The following is a 24,984-nucleotide window of genomic DNA, read 5'->3' as shown; positions in this document are numbered from 1 at the left end:
ATAGCTGTTTCTCTGAGAATCCTGTGGAAATTCAAGGGTACCTATATCTAGACTTGAGCACAAAAAACTAAACTGGCGCTCCAGTGCAGTGCTGAGGGAGTGCTGCACTGTTGGAGGTGCCATCTTTCGGATGAGATGTTAAACTGAGGCCCTGTCGAGTGGACATAAGATCCCATGACCACTATTTCGAGGAAGAGCAGGGGAGTTATCCCCGCTGTCCTGGCCAATATTTATCCTTCAATCAACATAACAAAAACAGATTATCTGGTCATTATCACATTGCGATTTGTGGGAGTTGCTCTGCGCAAATTGGCTGCCGCGTTTCCCGCACTACAACAGTGACTACGCTCCAAAAAAAAGAACTTAATTGGCTGTAAAGCACTTTGAGACGTCTGTTGGTCGTGAAAGGCGTTAAATAAACAAAAGTCTTTCTTTAAAATACTTTACAAACGATATATTGTGTACCAGATGTCACACACCAAGCTTTGTTACAGCTGCCCTTAGAGCTGCGGTACTTTTGGGGCCAAAAATGATCTGAAAAGAACAACTTCTTGCAAGAGCTAGTCTTTGGAGAACAAGCAAAGGTAAATGGAACACCAAAAGATGGTCTTATTAGGAATGAACCAAGCAGGAGTAAGAAGGCTCCACTTTCTTCGCTGAATTCCCCGAAGTGTCTGTAATGCTGCCCAGGTGCTTCAGCCACATTTAAGCTCGAAGAACAGCACCTTAATGAGCCTTTTGCATCGGCTGTGTGCAAGCCCCTCACGTGCGATGTGCTGCCTGATCATGCATAAGTAATGGAGTCAATCTCAGGCCACGGTGTCCTATATTTGCTCTGCTGTTTTGCATCACATTGTATCGATCTCGGAGTAACATGAACTTGTTTTTAGTTCCCAACTGTTAGACTTTGTTGCCTTAAAAGAATATAGCTTTTCGGAATAATTCGTGTTAAATCTCCTGTTATTCTGAAACAGCATTATCACCTGTTTTACCATGAGTAATACCATGGAAAATCTACAGTTTTAATTAAAATTGCCAAGCTTGTTAATTCATTTTAACGGGCAGCTGCTCCATAACAAATGTATGGTTTAAACTACACATTATTTTCTTTCCATTTGTTACATTTTTTTGTGGAAAAGGCATATGTGGTCACAAACATCTTCCAGTGATATTCATCCTTTGGTGGTTGTTCTCAACTACTTGTCCTTTCAGAACTGTTCAGTATAACATTACAGATATAATGGCACATGAAAAAGGTGCTCTGCATATCTGACTTGTACTCTCTGTTCAGCGAGGTGATTAGAATGTGTTATAGAATCTAATATCTAAAGGTTTATGCTAGTTAGAAAGTAGACCTGCAAAAGAGAAACCAGTTCAAAAAATTCACCTTGATTCTTACAAATAGTTGACTGTTCATGAAACAACAACAACTTGTATTTATATAGCATCTTTAACACAGTGAAATGGCCCAAGGAGCATCATAAAAGCATTATAAGACAAAAATTTGACACCCAGCCACATAAGGAGAAATTAGGGCAGGGGAGGATTGGTCAAAGAGGTAGATTTTAAGGAGCTTCTTCGAGGAGGAAAAAGAGGCGGAGAGGTTTAAGGAGTGAATTCCAGAGCTTGGGGCCTAGGCAACAGAGGGCACGGCCAATGGTTGGGCAATTATAATCAGGGATGCTCAAGAGGGCAGAATTAGAGGAGTGCAGATATCTCGGCGCGGGGGATTATGAAGCATGGGGCGATTAGAGATAGGGAGGGGCGAGGCCATGGAGGGATTTGAAAGCAAGGATGAGAATTTTGAAATCATGGCGTTGTTAACCGAGAGCCAATGTAGGTCAGCGAACACGGGTAATGGGTGAACGGGATTTGGTGCGAGTTAGGTCATGGGCAGCTGAGTTTTGGATGACCTCCAGTTTACGTAGGATAGAATGTGGGAGGCCAGCCAGGAGTGCGTTAGAATAGTGAAGTCTAGAGGTAATGAAGGCATAGATGAATGTATCATCAGTGGATAAGCTGAGTCTGGGCGTAGACAGGCGATGTTACGGAGGTGTAAATGCCGCGGATATGTGGTTGTAAGCTCATGTCAGGGTCAAATATGACACCAAGGTTGCGAACAATCTGGTTCAGCCTCAGACAGATGACGGGGAGAGGAATGGAGACAGTGGCTAGGGAGTGGAGTTTGTGGCGGGGACCGAAAACAATGGCTTCGATCTTTCCAATTGGAGAAAATTTCTGCTCATCCAGAACTGGATGTTAGTCAAGCAGTCTGACAATTTTGAGACCGTGGAGGGATCGAGAGAAGTGGCAGTGAGGTGGAGCTGGGTGTCAAAATTAATTTAATTCTGCTCCAGTTGATTTCAGCTCTCTCTCTGTGATATTACTGTGGATTTAGGATCCCTAATTAGTCACATCTAAATTCAGAGTGTTTTTATTACACGCTGTCTCTGTAAATTCACAGCCCTTCTATAGTAATGTTATGCTTCTAAATGCTATTGCTATACGAGATGGTATTTATGTATGTCCCTAGATGCATTTCTCTGATAAAAAAAATAATTTCATACCATTCCTACAGATACTTTAGTCATTCTTATGTCTTTTTGCAGCCTACAAAGAGTAAAATGACCACCTCCAGGCTCTCCGGTTAATTCATGTAGGGATGTAGCATGACTTCTGGTTTTTCATGGAGGAAAGTTCCTCTAAGTACGAGTCACATCAGCTAAGTGATCAAATAGAGGAGAAGCTCTAATATCCTCAAGGTCTCTAGGATAAGAATAAGGTGGCAGGTCTGTAGCCCATCCCATCTCTAAATAGGAATATGGATCTAATCCCAATTAGACGTGGATTGATGAGAATTATCAGTAAGGGCCACACCCCTATTTTGGGTGTATTATTTGCACAAAGTTTTTTGTCACCTTACTGTATTTTTTTTATAATGTTTTTGCAGCTAATGCATCTAATGGAACAGTGAAGACAGAAAGTGGAACATCACCACGTGCAAGGAAAGCAAAAGCTTCATGAAGCTGGATTTTAAAAATTGAGAAATTTCTGAGAAAAAAAACTGTGATAATTACACATCTGTTCTATCCCTTCTCACCCCTAAACCACTCTACTTTCGTCACTATCTGCTGATCAGAGTTGAGCAAAGAAAATGATGGCTGTCCCTGTTGAGAGGCTCCTCTTCTTGCAGCCTTGTGAATGGGCGTGAGATATGAAACATTGTTGCTTTACTATCCCAAACAGATCAGCTATTGGAAAAGGCCTCGAGAGCGCTAAATGCTCAGCTCTGATGGGGTGCATGCCTGCAGTTTTGGATAGAGGCTGGAGGACACCTAAATGATGGGAAGGTGGCTGTGGTAATTTGGGGTGAGATAGAAATCAGCCAATCGGATGCCTTTACCAAAGGCTGTTGTGGGCCACGTTACCAGTGCAACAGACATGAATTTTGGACTTTGTCCTAACAGTGTGTTCAGCATTAAATATGAAGATTGTCTTATTACCTGGAGACTGGGCCTAGCACAGCTTCACTGATTTATTCTTGCATTATCTCCCCGTTCCCCGTCCAACACCCCGCAATGAGTCTATTGTGCTGTTTACATTTAAAGAAGTACAAGAACACCCCAGATCCTAACGAACTGCGAACACAAGTTCAAGTAAAAAATGTAACCGAGTTCTTTCTACTGTATTTCCCATAGCACCAAAAAGAGAACTCCACCTCACCCTGGCTGGTTACTGTGTAGCAGCCTCCAGTGTTGCACTAAAGATGGGTTGACGTGAATGAATCAATATGTCCCTGTAGATACATTGACACATCATTGAGTGCTGTTCACACCATAAATACAGACCTTGGCTCCAATTTGTATTTTATTAGGTTGGCTAAACATGTAATTAATCTCTCGCTGTAGAATTCCTGCAGCTTGTTCAAACCACAGGGTGAGGATTTTTTTTTTTTTAAAAGGATTGATAAATGCTGCCAATTATACCCCAAATTTTTACATGGGGTTTTGTTTTACTTTTGTGACTTTTCAAGAGAAAATGTGTATGTGTTTGGCCGCCATCCCTCTACCCCTCCCCCCAAACGTTCTTTATTCAAGTGTCCTTGATGTGAAATGTAAAAATGACCAGCCAAAAACAACCATGTTACAATAACATTGTAATTGAGCAAAATGGTTCTTTAAGGGGGAGTTTTTTTTTAAAAGTTTATGTTAAGTGAGCAAATTGGTCTGTTCCTGTCTGTGTTTGTGCGTTCTCAATCATTTTAGTTGCTTCAAGCCTAAGTGCTTTGTCCATAGGTGCATGATGGGGACTGTGCCTTAACTTTGACAAATGTTGTCTACTTCTGTAGTCTTAACATGAAAAGGCATCAAAGTTTAACCACTATGTCTAGTACCTTTCACTGTTGATTCTTTCATCTCAAACAAAAGTAAACCTTTAATTTCTTGTGTTTTTATAGCATTTTTAAGGATTGTTTATTTTAATCAAAGAAAAAATCGTTTTGCTGTTTTAAGATGTGGGTTCTGGACCCAACTTGTCCTAAATGACAATTGTCATCAATAGTATTTTACATGACAGAGTTAAAAATTATTTTAAAACAGATTATCCTCTAAACACACTTATTGTGGAACCTGCTTTGCGCCATAATATTTCCTTCTAAGAGGCAATTAAATGTTTTTAACAGGCTGATCCTCTATGGACATTCTCTTTAGTCAGACTCGTTGTTTAGGGCAATCTCGTTTAGCAAATCCTTATTGTGGGGTATCTTTATGGAGCTTCTTAACTAAGGGATTCTTTGCAGAATATGTTTTTGTTGGGTGTTTGGCTGACAGCACCTGTTCAAGTTTTATATATCTTCAAAAATTACTTTATAGTAATTCCCACTCTGTGACAAAACTGTGCAATGGGAAGGTACCTCCTATTAATTTAAGCTTAGTTTCTACCATGCACTCTAGTAAACCTGGTCGAGCTAATGCCCAATGTGAAAGTTTCATGGTTTTGAGAAAACACCTGCTAAATAGAGCTTTGTACATGTACCCATTCATCGTTTTCAAAATCCTTTGTACACATCCATACTAAATCATAGTGTATTTGTGTGCATCAAATTTACCAAATGAGCATGTATATACACATGCTCACTTGCCCAATTATCTGTGCCAAATCACCACATGTACACATCCGCGCCTTGTATACAAGCCTACACTGATTCATATGCACTGAATCACTGCATATACACTTCATATCATTTTATCAAAACACTGGGTGTACAGACACACTGACCATGTGCCATATTACTGTGTATGTATGTAAACAAAAACACATACACACTTGTATATTGAACCACTGAGTTGAATAAACTTACCTGTTTTGTATTTCTATGCAAATAGGAAGCTGCATTGTTCTTGTAAACTATGAACAATTCCATGAATTGTTTCCTAAAACGAGGTTTGAGGTAAATCCCACTATTGCATACTGATTAACACAATGTGTTGGTGCCTAAATTGGAGCACAGTCCAAGTTTCTTTCATCCTTGCCCACTGCTCTGAATGTTGCATGTAGAATCAGCATACAGGAGGTAAAATACTTGACAAAATACTGTTAAACTATCTCCAGCTTGTGTGTTTGGAGTTGAGGACAACATTTCACATTCTGACAGTGATACCATTTTTTCCAGCCTAATTGTAGTACCCTAGCTCTGTGACAATGGACTATGTACAGGGATTATGTTCTTCTTGTCTGCATACAGACATTTATTGCATTTTCTCTGTAGACTGGAAAAAAATATGATTGCTGCTGTACTTTAATCAGTACTTTAGGGAGATAGGACATCCTGTGTGACTGACAGGAATGAGCAGAGCTGACCAGAATATTGATCTTATTCATGAGGAAATACTGAAACTCCAATGGGATACCTCAAAAAGCAGAGACTTCCCAGCCTATTTTCTTACAAGTATATATAAATAAATTTAATTGTCCTTTTTTATTAAAAAAGGGGCACTGTGGGTAAACAGCAGCTTAAACTTTATTATGTTATGACATAAAACATAACCACTTAGCTGGTTACAGTTAAAATGAGGATAGTCCTGAATGTCAGAAGTCTTTCTAAACTCAGTCATGTAAATGTAGTTAATTTGTTTTTCTAATCCATTTTGTGAATCAATGTAACTGTAACAGCTTCTTGTTCCCAGTCCATTTGCTTTTGTGTTCAGATAAATTTGTGGCCAGGGAAGTGGGAGCCTTTTTTTTTTTTTCCCCTCTACTGGTACAACAGAAGATAGTTCAAGGTGACTTTTATTTAACTTTACATTGTTTGTCATTTTGTTATATTCAGTTGTGGGTTGTAGAACACAGTACCGTGTCTTTCAGTTGCTAATCCAAACATACCTTCAAATGCCAAGCTCTCTGTGTAAGTGTATGTTTGGCGGCAGGGTCTTGTAAGTTGAACATACATTTTGAATCTGATGTTATAAAACCACTATTTCTGTAATCTGGAAAATAAACTTGTTGCCTCATCTGTAACATTTTAAATTGCTTGTGATCTTTGATAATTTGACATTTTATATTCTAAAGGTGCTGTGTGTTCTTCGCAGAATGGGACGGTTCAGAGATTTGTTATAAGAACATAAGAAATAGGAGCAGGAGTAGGCCCCTCGAGCCTGCTCCGCCATTCAATAAGATCATGGCTGATCTGATCTTGGCCTCAACTCCACTTCCCTGCCCTCTCCCCATAACCCTTGATTCCCTTATTCTTCAAAAATCTATCTATCTCCACCATAAGTTTATTCATTGACCCAGCCACCACAGCTCACTGGGGTAGAGAATTCCAAAGATTCACCACCCTCTGAGAGAAGAAATTCTTCCTCATTTCCAGTTTAAATGGAAGACCCCTTATTCTGAGACTATGCCCCCTCGTTCTAGATTCCCATACTCAGCATCCAACCTGTCAAGCCCCCTTTTGGAGGAAGACCACTTTTTTTAAACATAAATATTGTCTACCATATAATAGAGATGTACAATACTCAGCAAACAAATACCAGTTGTGTATAGACATAATCTATGCCGTACACGTAGTTTGCAATTAGATGTAGATCCATCAATCCAACATGTAGAGATGCACACTGATGAATACTGACATTATAATCCATGTAATTAACTCTGAAATAGAGTTGCACTGTCCTGTGCAAGGAACCTAGACCAGACATTCAACTGAAAGTTTCTTGATTCTACAACTGATGGGTTGCACACAATTTGCTATTCCTGCTCCTGAAATTACCTTGAAGTTGCTGTTGCTCTTTCGGCTGAATTTTACAATAATCATCCAAAAGCCACAATTGGCAGTTTCTCACTACAGTCGACCTCCAATGGTAACCAAATTCATTCTTCTCCAGCAGTGGATCATTATCATTATAGGCAGTCCCTCAAAATCGAGGAAGACTTGCTTCCACTCTCAAAGTGAGTTCCCAGGTGACTACAGTCCAGTCTCTGTCACAGGTGGGACAGACAGTGGTTTAACGAAAGGGAGGGTGGGGAGTCTGGTTTGCCGCATGCACCTTCCGCTGTCTGCGCTTGATTTCTGCATGCTCTCGGCAACAAGACTCAAGGTGCTCAACGCCCTCCCGGCTGCTCTTCAGGAACTAATAAACCCCAAGTGCAGGGCATTTCTGAACTTAAAACAGCAACCCAATTCGGGAGCAGCAAAGCAGCTGTACAGGTGGCTAATGGCTGACGTCCAACAAAAAACCCGCAACCTAAAGAACAGATGGTGGGTGGAGAAAGCACTGGAGATCCAGTAGCTGGCCGACAGCCATGATGTGCGAGAATTCTTCACCGCAATTAAGTCCACCTACGGCCCAAACACCCAAGGCCCCACCCCATAGCTGGCCAAGAATGGGGAGGCACTCATTAAGGACACCGAGGTAGTCAGGGCCCGCTGGAAGGAGCAGTGGATCAACAACAACAACAACAACTTGTATTTATATAGTGCTTTAAAAGTAGGGAAATGTCCCAAGGTGCTTCACACGAGTATTATGAGACAAGAAATTTGACACAGAGCCACAAGGAGAAATTAGGGCTGGTGACCAAAAGTTTGGTCAAAGAGGTAGGTTTTAAGGAGCATCTTGAAGGAGGAAAGAGAGGTTTAGGCAGGGAATTCCAGAGCTTAGGGCCTAGGCAACAAGGCACGGCCACCAATGGTTGAGCGATTTATAATCAGGGATGCTCAAGAGGGCAGAATTAGAGGAGCGCAGACATCTTGGAGTTGTAGAACTAAAGGAGATTACAGAGATATGGAGGGGCGAGGCCATGAAGCTATTTGAAAATCAGAATTAGAATTTTGAAATCAAGGCGTTGCTTTACCGGGAGCCAATGTCAGTCAATGAGCACAGGGGTGATGCGTGAGCAGGACTTGGTGCGAGTTAGGACATGGGCAGCCGAGTTTTGGATCACTGCTAGTTTACATAGGGTAGAATGTGGGAGTCCAGCCAAGAGTGCATTGGAATAGTCAAGTCTAGAGGTAACAAAGACATAGATGAGGGCTTCAGCAGTGCATGAGCTGAGGCAGGGGCGGAGACGGGTGATGTTACAGAGGTGAAAATAGGCGGTCTTAATTATGCTACGATATGTGGTCGAAAGCTCATTTCGGGATCAAATATGACACCAAGGTTGTGAACGGTGTGATTCAGCCTCTGACAGGTTAGGGAGAGGGATGGAGTCAGTTGCTAGGGAACGGAGTTTGTGGCGGGGATCGAAAACCATGGCTTCGGTCTTCCCAATATTCAATTTGCATTTATATAGCACCTTTTAATGTAGTAAAATTACCAAGGTCCTTCACAGGAGCATTATTAAACATAATTTAACACTGATCCACATGAGAGATTAGGACAGATGATCAAAAGCTAAGTCAAAAAGTATCTTCGAGTGGCAGAGAATCGGACAGTCACAATCTAACTGTTGTGGTTCTTGAGAGGTGGAACGTCCAGTCATAATGCAACATTCAGAGAGGTTAGCTGGCTATTTATAATCGAGGTGTAGAATTAATGCATTGTTTCTAGTATTGTTTTAATATGAAACATTTCTACAGTAGTTGTGCTGAAGTACTCTGCTATGACGGAAATAATTAAGGATAGTGTGCTTATGGAAAATTCATTTGTGGAGTTTTGATGTTGCGCATTTCATTCTGTGACTGATTTTATGATGTTGGACTCATTCCGAACTCCCTGGATAACAAACAAAATCTCCGAGATGGCAGTCTATTGCTCTGGAAACCAGGTCATATTGTAGAGTTTTTAAACTGTTACCTTGTCACAGCAGCGGACTGGGATAATTCTATATATTCAAGAAGCTACTGCCTATGATTAAAAGCAAATATCTAGAGTCTTTGTCAAAGGCCTCCACAATACCATGAGAAGCTGTAAATACTTTAAATCTTTGTCATTCAGTTCAAATTTTCTTTTGTTGAAAGGATTTGAGGGCCTTTGTCTGTTGAAGCTTACCAGTATCTTGCTTTCTCCCTCCTGTAAGTAAATTACTCTGCTTGCCCATACCTCGTATAAGCCTGAAATGTAGACGTTGCATTGCACTTAAGGGACAAATAAAAGAGGGGGAATTTGGATTTCCACTTCTGATATACTATCCAATGAGGATATAAGCACAGCACTGAGGGACTAGAACAATGTGGGAGGTACTACCTCACCAAGACTCTGCCCTTGCAGATGGATATAAAAATCCCATGGCACTATTTGAAGAAGGGATGGGGAATTATCCCCAGTGTCCTGGCAAATATTTATCTCTCAATCAGCATCACGAAAACAGATTATCTGCCCATGTTCTCATTGTTGTTTGTGGGAGCTTGCTGTGCGCAAATTGGATGCCGTGTTTCCTACATTACAACAGTCACTGTACTTCAAAAGTTCTTAATTGTCTATAAAGCGCTTTGGGACGTGCCGCGGTTGTGAAAAGAGCAATATAAATGTGAGTTCTTTAGCAGTTGCAGGCTGGTTAGCAGAAGAGTTGAAATTCTAAGAAAGCAAGCTGGGAGTTTCTACCTCACACTGTAGTAACATCGCTGCAATTCCAGCAAAGTTACAATGACTGGGAGGGACCAGTTACAAAGAAATTCAAGGCTGCTGCTTGAAATGTGAGGCAAAGAACATCTGAGACAGGATTTTTGTGCACCCACTACACCAGTGGGAGCAAGAATTGCAAGTACAGACTGCATAGGTGGCTAAAACGCACAGATGCGTGAATCGCGAATATAAAGGCTACTAGCAGCAGCACCAGGGAGCTCAATCCTCTATTCTGGGAGTTTCCTGGAAATCCGGGAGGGTTGGCAACCCTTGGTCCTATGTAAGTCAGAAGACCCTGACTTGCATGTCGTAATGAGGTGGGTGCCTGGGTTGCTTCATCTTTCTCTCAACTAGCACCCCGCTGGAGTGGAACTAAACTATAGAACCAATGGGAACCTGTTCAACCTTCGTCGCCTCCAGGCTAGATCCAAGGTCGTCCCTTCCTCTGTCATCGAACTACAATACGCGGACAACGCTTGCGTCTGCGCACACTCGGAGGCCGAACTCCAAGCCATCGTCAACACCTTCACCGAGGCGTACAAAGTATAGGTTTCACACTAAACATCCGTAAGACAAAGGTCCTCCACCAACCTGACCCCACCACACAGCACTGCGCCTTCCCCCCGCCCCCCCCCTCCCGATCATCAAAATCCACGGCACGGCCTTGGACAACGTGGACCATTTTCCATACCTCGGGAGCCTACTATTAGCAAGGGCAGACATTTATGATGAGGTCCAACACTTTGAAGACCAGGACCTCAAATCTGGCACAAAGCTTATGGTCGATAGGGCAGTAGTGATACCCGCCCTCCTATATGGCTCAGAAACGTGGACTATATACAGCAGACATCTCAAAAGCGCTGGAGAAGTACGACCAGCGCTGCCTCTGCAAGATCCTGCAAATCCACTGGGAGGATTGATGCACCAACGTCAGTGTTCTCGCTCAGGCCAACATCCCCAGCATTGAGGCACTGATCATGCTCCGTTGGGCGGGAGACTCCCGAAGCAAGCGCTCTACTCGGAGTTCCGACACGGCAAGCGAGCCCCAGGTGGGCAGAGGAAACATTTCAAGGACAGCCTCAAAGCCTCCTTGATAAAGTGCAACATCCCCAACAGCACCTGGGAATCCCTGGCCCAAGACCGCCCAAAGTGGAGGAAGAGCATCCGGGAGGGCGCTGAGCACCTCGAGTCTCGTTGCCGAGAGCATGCAGAAATCAAGCGCAGAGAGGGGAAGGAGCGTGTCTCAAACCAGACTCCGCACCCACCCTTTTCTTCAACCACTGTCGGCTCAGCTGTAGCAGAGACTGTAATTCCCGCATTGGACTGTACAGTCACCTGAGAACTCATTTTTAGAGTGGAGGCATGTCTTCCTCGATTCGAGGGACTGCCAATGATGATGATGGCAGGCGGGGTTGGAAGGGGTAATAAGGCGGTAAATACAGCTCAGCTATTTTAGGGCTGCTATAGGCCTGTTAAAATCGGCCCTCCCAGCTTTATTCTGTTGCTGGAGTCACCGACAACTGCCACTCAGATTCTACTGTATACCACCCAGTGGCCAAAATCAGGAGCTACATAAACTCACAGCAGCTGATCTGCAGCGTGAGTCAAAAATTACTCTGTTGCACATAGGTTGGGTGTGTAGGTGCGCAGTGGTGACTATCTCCACTGAAATAATTTTGAAGAAAGTTTGTCAAAGGGAATTTTTTTTAAAAAGAAATTTAAATGAAGTGAAAAAAGTGGAATTCAGAAAAGTAAATTTAAAAAAAATCAAAAATGGAAGGAGAAAAAAACCATGTTGATGAATCAAATAAACATAAATTGGCACTTTCCTTGTGAATATTGCCATGAATAACTGGAAAATTAGGGAGAAACATTTAAACAAACACATACTGGATTAGTCACCCTTGTCTATGCTGACCTAGATTGGCTCCCAGTTAAGCAACACCTTGATTTAAAAATTTTCATCCTTGCTTTCAAATCCCTCCGTGGCCTCGCCCCTCCCTATCTCTATAATCTCCTCCAGCCCCACAACCGCCCGAGATAGCTGCGCTCCTCTAATTCTGGCCTCTTGAGCATCCCTGATTATAATCGCTGTACCATTGGCAGCTGAAGGCACGCCCACCAAATCCCGAAGCTCTGGAACTCCCTCCCTAAACCTCTCCGCCTTTCTACCTCTCTTTCCTCCTTTAAGGTGCTCCTTAAAATATAGAAACATAGATAATAGCAGTAGTAGGCCATTCAGCCCTTCGAGCCTGCACCGCCATTCAATATGATCTTGGCTGATCCTCTATCTCAACACCATATTCCCGCTTTCTCCCCATAACCCTTGATGCCTTTTGTGTCTAGAAATCTATCTATCTCCTTCTTAAATATATTCAATGACTTGGCCTCCACAGCCTTCTGTGGTAGAGAATTCCACAGGTTCACCATCCTCTGAGTGAAGAAAATTCTCCTCATTTCAGTCCTAAATTTCCTACCCCGTATTCCTGAGACTGTGACCCCTTGTCCTTGACTTCACAGCCAGGGGAAACATCCTCTGCACATCCAGTCTGTCCAACCCCTTCAGAATTCTATACATGGTATAAACCTACCTCTTTCATCTGCCCTACTATCTCCATATGTGGCCCATGTGAAATTTTGTTTTATAACACTCCTGTGCTGTGCTTTGGGATGTTTTACTATGTTAAAGATGTTATATAAATGCAAGTTGTTTTTTTGTGTTGTAGTGTCCTGAATTTTCACAAGGGTTCTCCTGAGACTCTGTCATACCTTCAGCAGGAGATCGGTGGGAAAACCTGAGGAAATAGCATGAAAGGACATTCTGGGCTGTAATCTACAATAATCATTTTGGATCTCTGCAATCCTCCAGCCTTGGCTCATGCCACATTATATCCCAACCTTTCGACAGATTAACTGGTGATCTGGAACAGGAACCTTGGCTGATTTCCTCCTCTGCTAGCCCAGGGTCACTGCGACAAGTTGTATTGCCCTTCACTGCTGCTTTGAGTGATAGCAGAGATCAGAGGTCAACCCTGGGACTTTTCTAGTCTGTGTATCACAACGGGTAGCAATCTCACGCTATTCAGGCTTTTCACCAGGTATAGTGCAACTCCAGTCTACTGCTTAGCAATGTTACAAATTTTGAATCATATTAGCATTACGAGAGACATGAAGCTACTGCCGACACTCAAAACATTGGGCTGGATCTTGCTGGAGTGGGGCATCTCGCCGTTTGTTAGACTTTTTTCTGCATCCTTCAGCTTGAAAATGTTTTGCCCTGTAACTTGCTGGAGGTGCAAACTGATAATGGTGTGGCAGGAGCAACAGGGCATCTGAGATCTCGGTGAACAGCAGGGTCAACAGTTTAGCTCCTTAACCAATGAGATTTAAGGATTAAGAAAGAAACATAGAAAGTAGGTGCAGGAGTAAGCCATTCGGCCCTTCGAGCCTGCACCACCATTCAATATGATCATAGCTGACCATGCAACTTCAGTACCCCATTCCTGCTTTCTCTTCACACCCCTTGATCCCTTTAGCCGTAAGGGCCACATTTAACTCCCTTTTGAATATATCTAATGAACTGGCCTCAACAACTTTCTGTGGTAGAGAATTCCATAGGTTCACAATTCTCTGAGTGAAGAAGTTTCTCCTCATCTCGGTCCTAAATGGCTGACCCCTTATCCTTAGACTGTGACCCCTGGTTCTGGTTTCCCCAACATCGGGAACATTCTTCCTGCCTCTAACCTTTCCAATCCCATCAGAATTTTATATGTTTCTATGAGATCTCTTCTCATTCTTCTAAATTCCAGTGAAAATAAGCCTAGTCGATCCAGTCTTTCTTCATATGTCAGTCCTGCCATCCCAGGAATCAGTCTGGTAAACCTTCGCTGCACTCCCTCTACAGCAAGAATGTCCTTCCTCAGATTAGGAGACCAAAACTGCACACGCTACACAAGGTGTGATCTCACCAGGGCCCTGTACAACTACAGTAAGACCTCCCTGCTCCTATTCTCAAATCCCCTCGCTATGAAGGCCAGCATGCCATTTGCCTTCTTTATTGCCTGCTGTATCTGCATGCATACCTTTAATGACTGATGTACCATGACACCCAGGTCTCGTTGCACCTCCCCTTTTACTAATCTGTCACCATTCAGATAATAATCTGCCTTCCTGTTTTGGCAACCAAAGTGGATAACCTCACACTTATCCACATTATACTGCATCTGCCGTACATTTACCTAACCTATCCAAGTCCCCCTGCAGCCTCCTCGCATCCTCCTTGCAGCTTGCACTGCCACCCAGCTTAGTGTCATCTGCAAACTTAGAGATATTACTTTCAATTCCTTCATCTAAATCATTGGTGTATATTGTAAATAACTGGGGTCCCAGCACTTAGAACCCTGTGGTACCCCACGAGTCACTGCGTGCCATTCTGAAAAGGACCCGTTTATTCGCGCTCTTTGCTTCCTGTCTGCCAACCAGTTCTCTATCCATGTCAATACATTACCCCCAATACCATATGCCTTGATTTTGCACACTAATCTCTTGTGTGGGACCTTGTCAAAAGCTTTTTGAAAGTCCAAATACACCACATCCACTGGTTCTCCCTTATCCACTCTACTAGTTACATCCTCAAAAAACTCTAGAAGATTTGGCAAGCATGATTTCCCTTTCATAAATCCATGCTGACTTGGACCGATCCTGTCACTGCTTTCCAAATGCGCTGCTATTACATCTTTAATAATTGATTCCAACATTTTACTGATGTCAGGCTAACCGGTCTATAATTCCGTTTTCTCTCTCCCTCCTTTTTTAAAAAGTGGGGTTACATTAGCTACCCTCCAATCCATAGGAACTGATCCAGAATCTATAGAATGTTGGAAAATGACCACCAATGCATCCACTATTTCTTGGCCCACTTTCTTAAGTACCCTGGGATGCAGACTATCAGGCTCTGGGGATTCCACGCTGCTTCCGACCTCCGCTCCTCACTGATTCCATCCTTCGCTCCTCGCCGGTTCCGTCCTCCGCACCTCACCGGTTCCAACCTCCGCTCCTCACCGGTTCCAACCTCCGCTCCTCGCCGGTTCTGACCTCTGCTCCTGCCCGATTCCGACCTCTGCTCCTCACTGCTTCCGACCGCCGGTTCTGACCTCCGCTCCTCGCCGCTTACGACTTCCGTTCCTGCCCAATTCCATCTGCCGTTCCTCGCCACTTCCGACCGCTGCTCCTCGGCCGGTTCTGACCTCCGCTCCTGCCCGACTCCATCTGCCGCTCATTGCCGCTTCTGACCTCCACTCCTCACAGGTTGTGACCTCCGCTCCTGCCCGATTCTGACCTCCGCTCCTCACCGGTTCCAACCTCCGCTCCTTCCTAATTCCATCCTCCACTCCTCGCCGGTTCTGACCTCCGCGTTGTTGATTCTGCTGCTATAGTGGCTAGATTTTTTTGATTTGCCCACAGCTCCAGCCTTGTGCTCCAAACTCCAAACTGCTCCTCTGACTGTCCCAGGAAGTCGGGCTTTTAAAATTTTTCCCACAGCTCCAGCCTTGCGCTCCAAACTATGATGTTTAATGGGCAATTAATGTGCAAATGCAGCAAGTTTTAAAAAATAATGGGGAGTCTGTAATTGTGAGATGCCATTTGTGCCAAGCAAATGGCGGAGCAGTGTAAATCGATCAGCAAATTCTGGCGATTCGCAACTCATGAGGTATCCCTTTATTCCCTGAACTTGCTGACCCATTTGTACATTAACATCGCAGTTATTTTTCCAGCAAGATCTGGCCCATTAAAAATTATTCACCTATGGAGCATAGCTCCCTGCCATGTATATTATATAAGAACATAAGATTCATACTCCAGTATCAGGGTAAGTCATCAAGGGAGCTTACAATCCCTCTTTAATTACAAAATTAAAAAAGATTTGATGAAAAGCCCAATCACAAGAGGAATGGCCAGTACAGTGGGTAAAACGTGTCCTCTTATCTCTGGTACTTAAGTTTGAAGCCAGTCCAGTCTGATGGGATGGAAATCTCTTCACTCTGCTGATTGCAAACCTCGATAATATTGCCCATCTGCTTCTGAAAGCCTTGCCAGGCTTTTGTTACCTCCAGACTCGACTACTGCAATGATATCCTGGTTGGCCTCCCATCTTCCTCCCTCAAAAAATTTAAGCACATCCAAAACTTTACTGCCTGTATCCTAACTCGCACCGTCCCATTCACCCATTACCTCTGTGCTCGATGAGCTACAGTGGCTCCCGGTCCCCGAACATCTTGATTTTAAAATTTTCATCCTTGTGTTCAAATTGCTTCATGGCTTTGCCCCTACCCATCTCTGTAGCCTCCTCCAGTCCTACAATCCTCTGAGAACAATGCGTCCTCTAACTCTAAGCCCAAAGCCCTGGAATTCCCTCCCTCTCTGCCTCCACCTCTCCTTAAAACCTTCCTCTTTGACCAAGCTTTTGGTCATCTGTCCTAATGTTTCCTGCTTTGTCTCGGTGTCAATTTTTGTCTGATTAAGCTCCTTGGGACATGTTACTATGTTAAAGGCATTATAAAGCTGTTGTTAAACTATACATTGCACTGACCTATGCGTCTATTTTGAGGTTGAATTTAAGGCAAATTGTTGGGGCAACCTGAATTACAGAAGATATTGTTAGCTTCCACCTTAACTTTAACGTGCAGCTAAATGTAACACCTTCCTATATTAAAATACTGTGAATTGAACATTCCTAGAATTTTCAGTCACCTGAGAAAAACAAAGTATAAAACCCAAATATATGTTAAACCGCTAAACATTAATCAGAGACGTTAATTCCTAATGTGGCCTGGTGCGATACAGATTAATGTTACGGCCCCGATCCTGTCTCCAGTTGTTAAGTCGCTCTGGGTTACAGGAGAGCTCGTTATTAATGGATGCTTAGCTAGCCCATACTGCTCAGCCACAAGGAAACTGGTCTATAAACACGCTGTCTTTTTTTTAAAGCAGTTTCACTTTCACGAAGCAGAGCGGTTAAGATCAGACTCCATTTGCAAGGGGGTCTCTTTCAACCTACAAGGCAACGAATGGACACTATTATCAAGACAAAGTATGTAGCAAACAGAAAGTATTCCACTTGCTGAGTGATGATACAATTACGCGATCTAGATCTTCAATCTACGCGACGCCTCTCTTCCAGTCCCGAATCTCTGTTGAGACCCGCGGTTCTTCTGCTGAAGGTCTCTGTTCGGTATGAATATATTTATATTCCTTCCTCCAATAAAGTTGCACTAATATTACATTTTTAGGCAAAAGTTGTTTCTTACTGGCATGATTCAGATTTTTTTTTTGGGGGGGGGGAGGAACCAGTCCTTAATTTGTCAGTATAATAGGAATTTTAAATAAAGTGAGTATTTCTTTATTTCAATAGATTTAAGAATGTAAGGCAGCAGGGGATTCCACAGGTCTGACAAAAAAAGCCACAGACTAAAGGAGGAAGAACAGCCTGGGTGAAAGGTCCCATAAGAAATCTGGGGGTATAAAAGACCCTGACATGGTGCAGCAGAGGGCGTGTGTGTGCGCTTTAAATGCAGGTCGATGAACGCCCCTCGCCCATTCTCCACCACTAACTTGCGCACTGTTGTCAGGACTAAGTATTGGTCGATTTACACACACACACACTTTTAAACGTACCACTGACACGCAAGTGCTCCACCCCCGCTCCTCCTCCCACCGCTCACCCCAGCTCCAGACACAGCCGCCCACATTCTTCCACAGACCAATGCGCATTTTTCTAGGCACTGCACGTACACACAAGCATTTTTTTAAAAATACAGACTTTGAAATGCACTATGGGATATTACCATCACATAAAATACTGGTGTTAAATTAACCCTGTTAACGCCAGTACTAAATTACAAAGAACGGAAATGCACATAACCCGATTAAGAGCAGGTGTAGGCTTATTATCCCATTCTTTAATTTCAAGCCCAAGTTTTTTTTAATTACCTGTGGACGGAAAAGCACAGGACCTCAGGTAATCTTCTGACAGTCTTAAATCAAAAGTAGGGAACACAAAACAGTACTTTATTTAAATGCTGCAGCAGATCAGTGACAGAAAAGATCAGAACATGTTGGAGCAGACTTTAAAGAGTGAAATTCCAGTTGAATAATGTGCTGAGCAAACCACCTCTTGGAATTACCGTGATAAAATAATTCTACATTGTTACTCAGTTCTGAACCACACTGTCTGCTCGGAATTAAATTAGTCCCAACCGTTTAGTATTTGAAAATCCACGCATGGCAAGTGGAAACATTCATGTGAAAAGGAGATTAAAGCTAAAAATATCCCTGTTCGCATTCCTGAACCACGACAGAAGAAGGGGGCAATGGGCATGGTCAGAGAAGCAATGGTGGTTCAGCATGGGGGGGGGGGGGGGGAGGGAATTGGGAGAGATAAAGATATAATAGATTCCTCAGGAAAATGGTGATGTCTCTATTCTAAATTAATGCCCAAATTTAATGAGGCCTGTTTCTACACTTACATGGTACGTATAGACATAGTAAATAAAAGGTTTAAAACTAGTCTATACGGAATCCTATTTTTCCATCTTATATTTAGTCTGGCTATTATGGTCTTGATCTTTCATGCTGTATCTCTGTTTTGCTCCGTAATGCCACAGGTCTCCTGCTCATTACACTCCCTTCAGCCTACAATTCCAATCATGGTGGTTCACAACCTTCTTGTCACAAGTCAGAAGTGAACCTTCTGACATTGTATGATCAGATCACCAACACAGATGCATGCTGCAAATTTAATAATTCAATTTCTATTACTGTGGTGACATCACAGGGGCAGCTGGTGCTCCCATCAACAGAGTGATCTCTGTCTCGGTTAGAGAGGGGTTCTTTGATTTGAGATTATACTCAAATTTAGGTCGAAGCTCTCTGATGTGAACAATGGTAAATTTGAAAATTTGCTGGCAGTGCTCCAGATAGTTTCCTAAAAAGTTGAGAGATTTGGGACTAATGCCGTTTTTGTGTCAAATTAGCTTAATGGAGGTTCTGGTTTATATTTGTAGGATGCTTAATCAGTAGAGGTGGTATAGAGGTGGGGAGAGGGAATGTGATACTAGACTTTGTAAATCAGTGAGTACTAAGGGATGAGTGAGTTATGAGGTTAGAATGTCATGAGTTGGTGCATTTTTCCTCCACACAGTTCCTAAGATGTGTATTTCATTAATATCAGATATATTTATTTCCCAGTAATAATGATTTGATGATTTACAGATTAATTATTTTATGAGATCTGTGATTCATTGAAGAAAGCAAACAATACTGGGATGATTGTGACATCATGTTATAGACATTACTTCCTGCATTTAAATAGAACACTTCTGTTCAAAAATAGAATCTGAGCGTTGCAGGATCAAAATAACAATGATTAACCTGTCACTTAAATAAAAACATATCTTGAGTGTAACAGATGCAATCAAACCAAGATCAGTTTTGGGAGTAATCTTTTTAATCCTCTTCTCAGCTCCACAATGGCCACTAGAAGTGAAATTTATAAACAATGAGTTCGTAATCCAGGTCTTGTTGAAATCAGTCCTTTATTGTTGAGTCATTAAGAAGACAATGAATCTTTACATTCAATCTTTATTTGATACAAATTCCTGCTATTCATTTAGGTTATTTTTGGCCCTCCAATTTATGCCATACACTATTCCATTGTATAGCAAGCCTGTTTGAAGGCTCTGGTAATTATTCTTTTGCAACTGGATGGTCTCTCAAGGGGTGTTCTGTATGGCACTCATCATCATAGGCAGTCCCTCAAAGCGAGGATGACTTGCTTCCACGCCAAAAAGGGATGAGTTTACAGGTGTTTTAATGAAGAACCTAATATTCCAGATCCTGAACATCTTGAAAGGTGGAAGATGCCCATGCACGGATTTTTTTTTAACATGTGGTGGCCGTTGCACACCAGCCACCACACGGGCTTGAAAGAGCTAGGCCTTAGACCAGTGGCAAGGATTACCCAAGACAACTGAAGACCAGCTCTGCTGCACGGATCTAGTGTGCACATATATCGCAGTGTGGGCTGGCCCGTGCTGCCCCAGGGCCCTCGCCACTTCCGAGCCCCAAACTCACGCCTCTCCTGGGCCCCGGTCACTTCCCTCTACAAACTCTTGCCGCTCCTTCGCCCCTCCTGCTGTGTCTGCCCGCACTGCAATCAGCGACCTGGCTTTGCAGCCGTCGCCCTCCTGCAGCAGCACGCACTGCTTCCTGAAGTGGCACACCACCGCCGCATGCTGCTCCCTCTAACGGCCCCAGCCTTCTGATGATCTTGCAGGCCGGGATCGCGCCGATTTCTGGGCCGGGCCACCGCACGCTGCTCCCTGTAATGGCCCCGGCCTGTTGTATGGCACTACCACTGTACTGAATACCCTGTATACACAGGGACCTGAACGCCACCTGTATACTTGCACTGAATGATTTGTAGAATTTATGCCACTGTCTCATATATATGAAGGCACTATGCTTATTCCCTGCATTAAATACTCCAGATAACTGATGGCATTATCCTGATTCTCTATACCATATTTCCTGTATATCCTGTCACAGCATTGAGTGCTCTCTCTATACCCAATTCCCTATACTGAATGCTCTACATATCATCCAGTGGCAATGTCCTGAATGCCACCTTATGTACTGTGACTACATTCAGTGCCTGGTATATCTGATTTCATTGTCCTAATTCCCTGCCCAAAATTCATTGTATTTGCACTGAATATACTTGACTCCTTTAAATAAATGCTGTTCATAAATGCGGGAGAAGGGAATAGAGATATGGGAGCAGAGTAGGAGGAGGCTTGTATGGATTCTAAACATAGAGCTGTTGTAGATTTTATGTAATTCTATAGCCAATTTTTCCATTGAATGCAGTTATCTACGTTTAAAACTTCCATGTACCTAAATAATTGAGTTCTGATGAAGGTACATACCTAAAATGCCATAACCTGCCTTTTCTCCAATATAGATGCTGGCTAACCTGTTGTGTATTTCAAGCATTTTCCTTTCTTATTATAGATTTGCAGGCATCACGCCGCCCTTCCTCCCTCTATCACCCGAGTACTGAACACGAGATTTTCCCCCTTCCCTCCATCAGTTATGGCTCAGTTGGTAGCACTCTCGCCTCTGAGTCAGAAGGTTGTGGGTTCAAATCCCACTCCAGGGACTTGAACACATAAATCTAGGCTGACGCTCCAGTGCAGTACTGAGGGAGTGCTCACTGTTGGAGGTGCCATCTTTCGGATGAGATGTTAAAACGAGGCCACATCTGCTCTCTCGGAGTATGCCATTCAGCTCCTTGACCCTGTTGCACTATCCAATTAGATCACAGCTGATCTAGATCTTAACTCCATCTACTGGCTTGACTCCGTCATCCTTAATAGCCTTGCCCAACAAAAATCTATCAATCTCAGTTTTGGAATTTTCAATTGACCACCAGTCTCAACAGCTTTCTGGGAAAGAGAGTTCCAGATTTTTACTATCACTTGTGTGAAGAAGTGCTTCTTGACATCTCCCCTGAATAACCTAGCTCTAAATTTATGGTACAAAATAAAAACAGAAAATGTTGGAAACACTCAGCAGGTCAGGCAGCATCTGTGGAGAGAGAAATAGAGTTAACGTTTCAGGTTGATGACCCTTCGTCAGAACTAATTTTATGGTTATGCCCCCTTGTTGTAGACTCCCCAGTCGCGTAAAAGATCCCATGGCACTATTTTGAAGAGCAGGTGGAGTTATCCTCGGTGTCCTGGCCAATATTTGTTAACTCAATCAGCATCACTAAAAAAATGATTATCTGATCATCATCACCTTTCTGTTTGTGGGAGCTTGCTGTGCGCAAATTGACTGCTGCGTTTCCTACATTACAACAGTGACTACACTTTAAAAAAAAAAAGTGCTTCATTGGTTGTAAAACACTTTGGGGGATGTTCGGTGGTTGTGAACATAGGAACAGGAGTAGGCCATTTGGCCCCTCAAGCCTGTTCCGCCATTCAATGAGATCATGGCTGATCTGTGATCTAACTCCATATATCCGACTGTGCCATATCCCGTAATACCATTGGTTAACAGAAAGCTATCAATCCATTTAAAACTAGCAATTGATCTAGCATCAATTGCCGTTTGCAGAAGAGAGTTCCAGATGTCTAATACCTTGCGTGTGTGTATAGATGTGTTTCCTAATTTCACTCCTGAAAGATCTGGCTGATTTTTTTTTTTTTAAAAAGACTATCCTCCCCCACTTCCCCTCCTAGTTCTAGAATTCCCTAACCAGCAGAAATAGGGTAGATAAGAGAGAAAATATCAGTTACTCCTTAATAACTTGAAAACTTTGAACAAACATGTTGGTTTTTTTAAAAACATGCTGTAAATCAAATCAAGTGCCCCCTGATTAAGGGAGAGGTGGTGGGGGTCACCAAAACTGAAAAATTAAACACATGTACTTTTAACAGTAATGGTTCAAATTAAAATTTGGTTGCCGGGGGTGATGATGCACTCCAGTCCCTCCGGTGCCCACCTCTCCACAAATGTTGACAATGGCTCTCCCTCCTTCCACACAGTTGCTGAGTAGTTGAATGGCAGCTGTTCCTTCCCCCTCTCTCAAACTCTGCAGCAGTAACAAGAGTATTGGCAGCTCTCCCTCCTCTCCCCTCCGCAGGCAGCAGCAGGCCTCCTCCCAGACACTCAGAGTCTACCTGTAGATGTACCTAGAAGGCAGCTTTTCTCCCTCCTCCTCTCACAGGGTCCTGGGTTCACTCTCACTGTAGTTGTAGCAGTATTAGCAAAGGTTTAACAATCACACTGCACATTACCAGCTCAACTATTTTAATTGTGCACTTTAAACAAATGCCCCTGCAAGGTGGGGGGGGCACACACACATGCCAAAATAATGTTTTTTCCAGTGCCCTCTTTTTTTAGTTTTTTTTTAAAAGGGCATTAAAAACAGAAATTATACAAGAGCCCCCCTTTTTTTTTGAGGGCACCAAAAACACAAATTATACAAGTGCCCCCTGGTTAAAAGGGGAGGGGGGGGGGGCACTAAAACCAGCAAATTAAACTTTAAACTGAAATGATCAAATTTAAATTTGGTTGCAGGGGAATGATGATGCACTCCAGTCCCTACCTCTGTACAAACGTGTTGTTGCTGGTGGGTCATCTGCACACCTGGTGCCTGCCAGCCGGACTACAACTCCCAGCAGGCAGTGCGGGGGTGGGGCCCGCCGGAGCGAGCATGCGCAGTGAGCAGCCCTCCCCTCCCCTCGCTGGGAGTGTTCGAGATTTAAATAAACAAGGAGCAACATGGCGGCGCTTTTACTCGGCTTCTTTAGGCAAACGAAGGTCAGGATACTGGAATGTTCCTCCGAGTAACAGCCAGCGCGGTAAGTGGGTGTGAGAGCAAGGGGGTTGGGGGGGGAGGGGAGGGGTGAGGAAAATAGGCCGCGGGCCTGAGGTGAGGGGATTTTTTTTTAATCATTTAACCCACTCCAGCTCCTCTTTGTGGGGAAAGCCTTTGCCTCCTCCCCGCGCGCCCCCCGGCTCCGTCCCGCGGTGAAGTTAACGTGTGAGCGCCCTCAAAAAAAAACTAACCTGTTCACGGCCGGGCGGGAGAGGCCTTGCAGTTCACTCACACCCGTTGCCCTGCTCACCCCGCCGCTGGTCCCCGGGGTCAGGCTGCCGCCGCGCCGCCCCCTTTCCCCTGCTCCCTTCTCTTCATCAAATCTTGGTCTGGGACAACTTCATTGCTGAGGCCGAACTTACCCGGCGCTGGTCCCGCCCCCGCCCCGCCCATTGGCTCCCTCCCCTTGTCTCCTGCCTTGCCATTGGCCGCCGCCCCCTGTCACTCAACCAACCTGTCGCCATCGCATTTTGTCCCTTGTCACATTAGTTTGCAGGGAGGGGAGACGGAGATTGATTCAATTGTGCTGTCAATTTTTAATGGTGTTTCTTTTTCTGTTGTATTTTATCAACGAAAAATAGGTGCATAATATCATCCTCGCCCAGCTGCTTGTGCAGTGAGAGGAATACTTGCCCACTACATTTTTAAATTAACTTATTTCTGAATTTATTTGGATGCTTGGATCCTTTGCTTTTTATGAACATGCCTTTTTTTTTCCAAATTCGGGCATATCTCTGACAGGCTGTAACTTGTACAGCTTTATCCTAATGTCTTTATTTTTAGCAGCATGTTCACTGACAGTTTACACGTTTCTGTGCAGTCCAGTGAGCATTTAAAGTCTTGCGTTAGCATAATTTGTAGATGTGTTTTTTTAAGGTTTTTGTTTGCATTTATTTTAACCCTAGCTGTGATTAAATGACTCGTGTTGGATACGGTACCTCGGGTGCTCGTGGCTTGTCATCTTTATGCTCAAATGGTTATTCTTCAGGTCAGGACACTCACTAGGACAGTAAGTGTTGAGGAGGAAGGGTCTTTGAGGGTAAATTGTCCCCAAAATTGTGCTTTTTGGATAAGGTTGTTACATAGCAATTAGGAGTGAGAATCCTGTTTTTTATTCATACTACCTTGACCCCGATGCTGCCGAAGCCAACTATTTCTGCCGTGGCTGAGATTGTTCAACCCAGAATAGATCAGCAATTGAAGCTAGGGTGTTCCCAATCAATACAGTGTGGCCCATTTATCAATTGCAGAATCAGGAAAACAGATGAGGTGCACACTTTTGAATATATTAACAGCAATGGAGTAAATCATTGTGGAGCATAGGTTTTCAAACTGGACTCTTGTCCCCAAGCTGTCCGAGGGGATTCCAGGGAAATCTCCAAGGTCATCCAATTTCTGTTTTTCTCTACTTGTTGACTTACTAAGCATGATAGATAGATTTTTAACCAATAAGGGAATTAAGGGTTACGGGGAGCGGGC

General features: G+C 43.5%; 2 protein-coding genes and 1 long non-coding RNA gene across 9 annotated transcripts in view; 2 read left to right on the top strand and 1 right to left on the bottom strand.

Moving 5' to 3' along the window:
- Positions 1-6,525, top strand: part of LOC139277625 (translocating chain-associated membrane protein 1-like 1) — a 116,059-nt gene extending 109,534 nt beyond the window's left edge. For both annotated transcript variants that reach the window (XM_070896346.1, XM_070896345.1), the window contains one exon: positions 2,951-6,525. In XM_070896346.1, coding sequence (XP_070752447.1) covers positions 2,951-3,024 — 74 coding nt within the window. In that variant the 3' untranslated portion in view covers positions 3,025-6,525. The remainder of the gene's footprint in view (positions 1-2,950) is intronic.
- Positions 1-15,071, bottom strand: part of LOC139277626 (uncharacterized) — a 35,404-nt gene extending 20,333 nt beyond the window's left edge. The window contains exon 1 of the long non-coding RNA XR_011596121.1: positions 14,993-15,071. This is a non-coding gene — a long non-coding RNA (uncharacterized lncRNA). The remainder of the gene's footprint in view (positions 1-14,992) is intronic.
- Positions 15,072-17,239: 2,168 nt separating this feature from the next.
- LOC139277623 (nuclear receptor coactivator 3-like) overlaps positions 17,240-24,984 on the top strand; it is a 210,518-nt gene continuing 202,773 nt past the window's right edge. For 4 of the 6 annotated variants that reach the window (XM_070896341.1, XM_070896337.1, XM_070896336.1 and 1 more), the window contains exon 1: positions 23,397-23,488. The gene's annotated coding sequence lies outside the window, so the exon portion shown is untranslated. Of the gene's footprint in view, positions 17,293-23,396; positions 23,489-24,984 lie in introns of those variants that run through there. The other 2 variants (XM_070896338.1, XM_070896340.1) reach the window with 2 other exon arrangements.

Source organism: Pristiophorus japonicus, chromosome 12, assembly GCF_044704955.1.
Source record: "Pristiophorus japonicus isolate sPriJap1 chromosome 12, sPriJap1.hap1, whole genome shotgun sequence".
Classification (NCBI taxonomy): Eukaryota; Metazoa; Chordata; class Chondrichthyes; family Pristiophoridae; genus Pristiophorus; species Pristiophorus japonicus.
The sequence above is the reverse complement of the archived record's forward strand: the minus strand, read 5'-3'. Positions and strand labels throughout refer to the sequence as shown.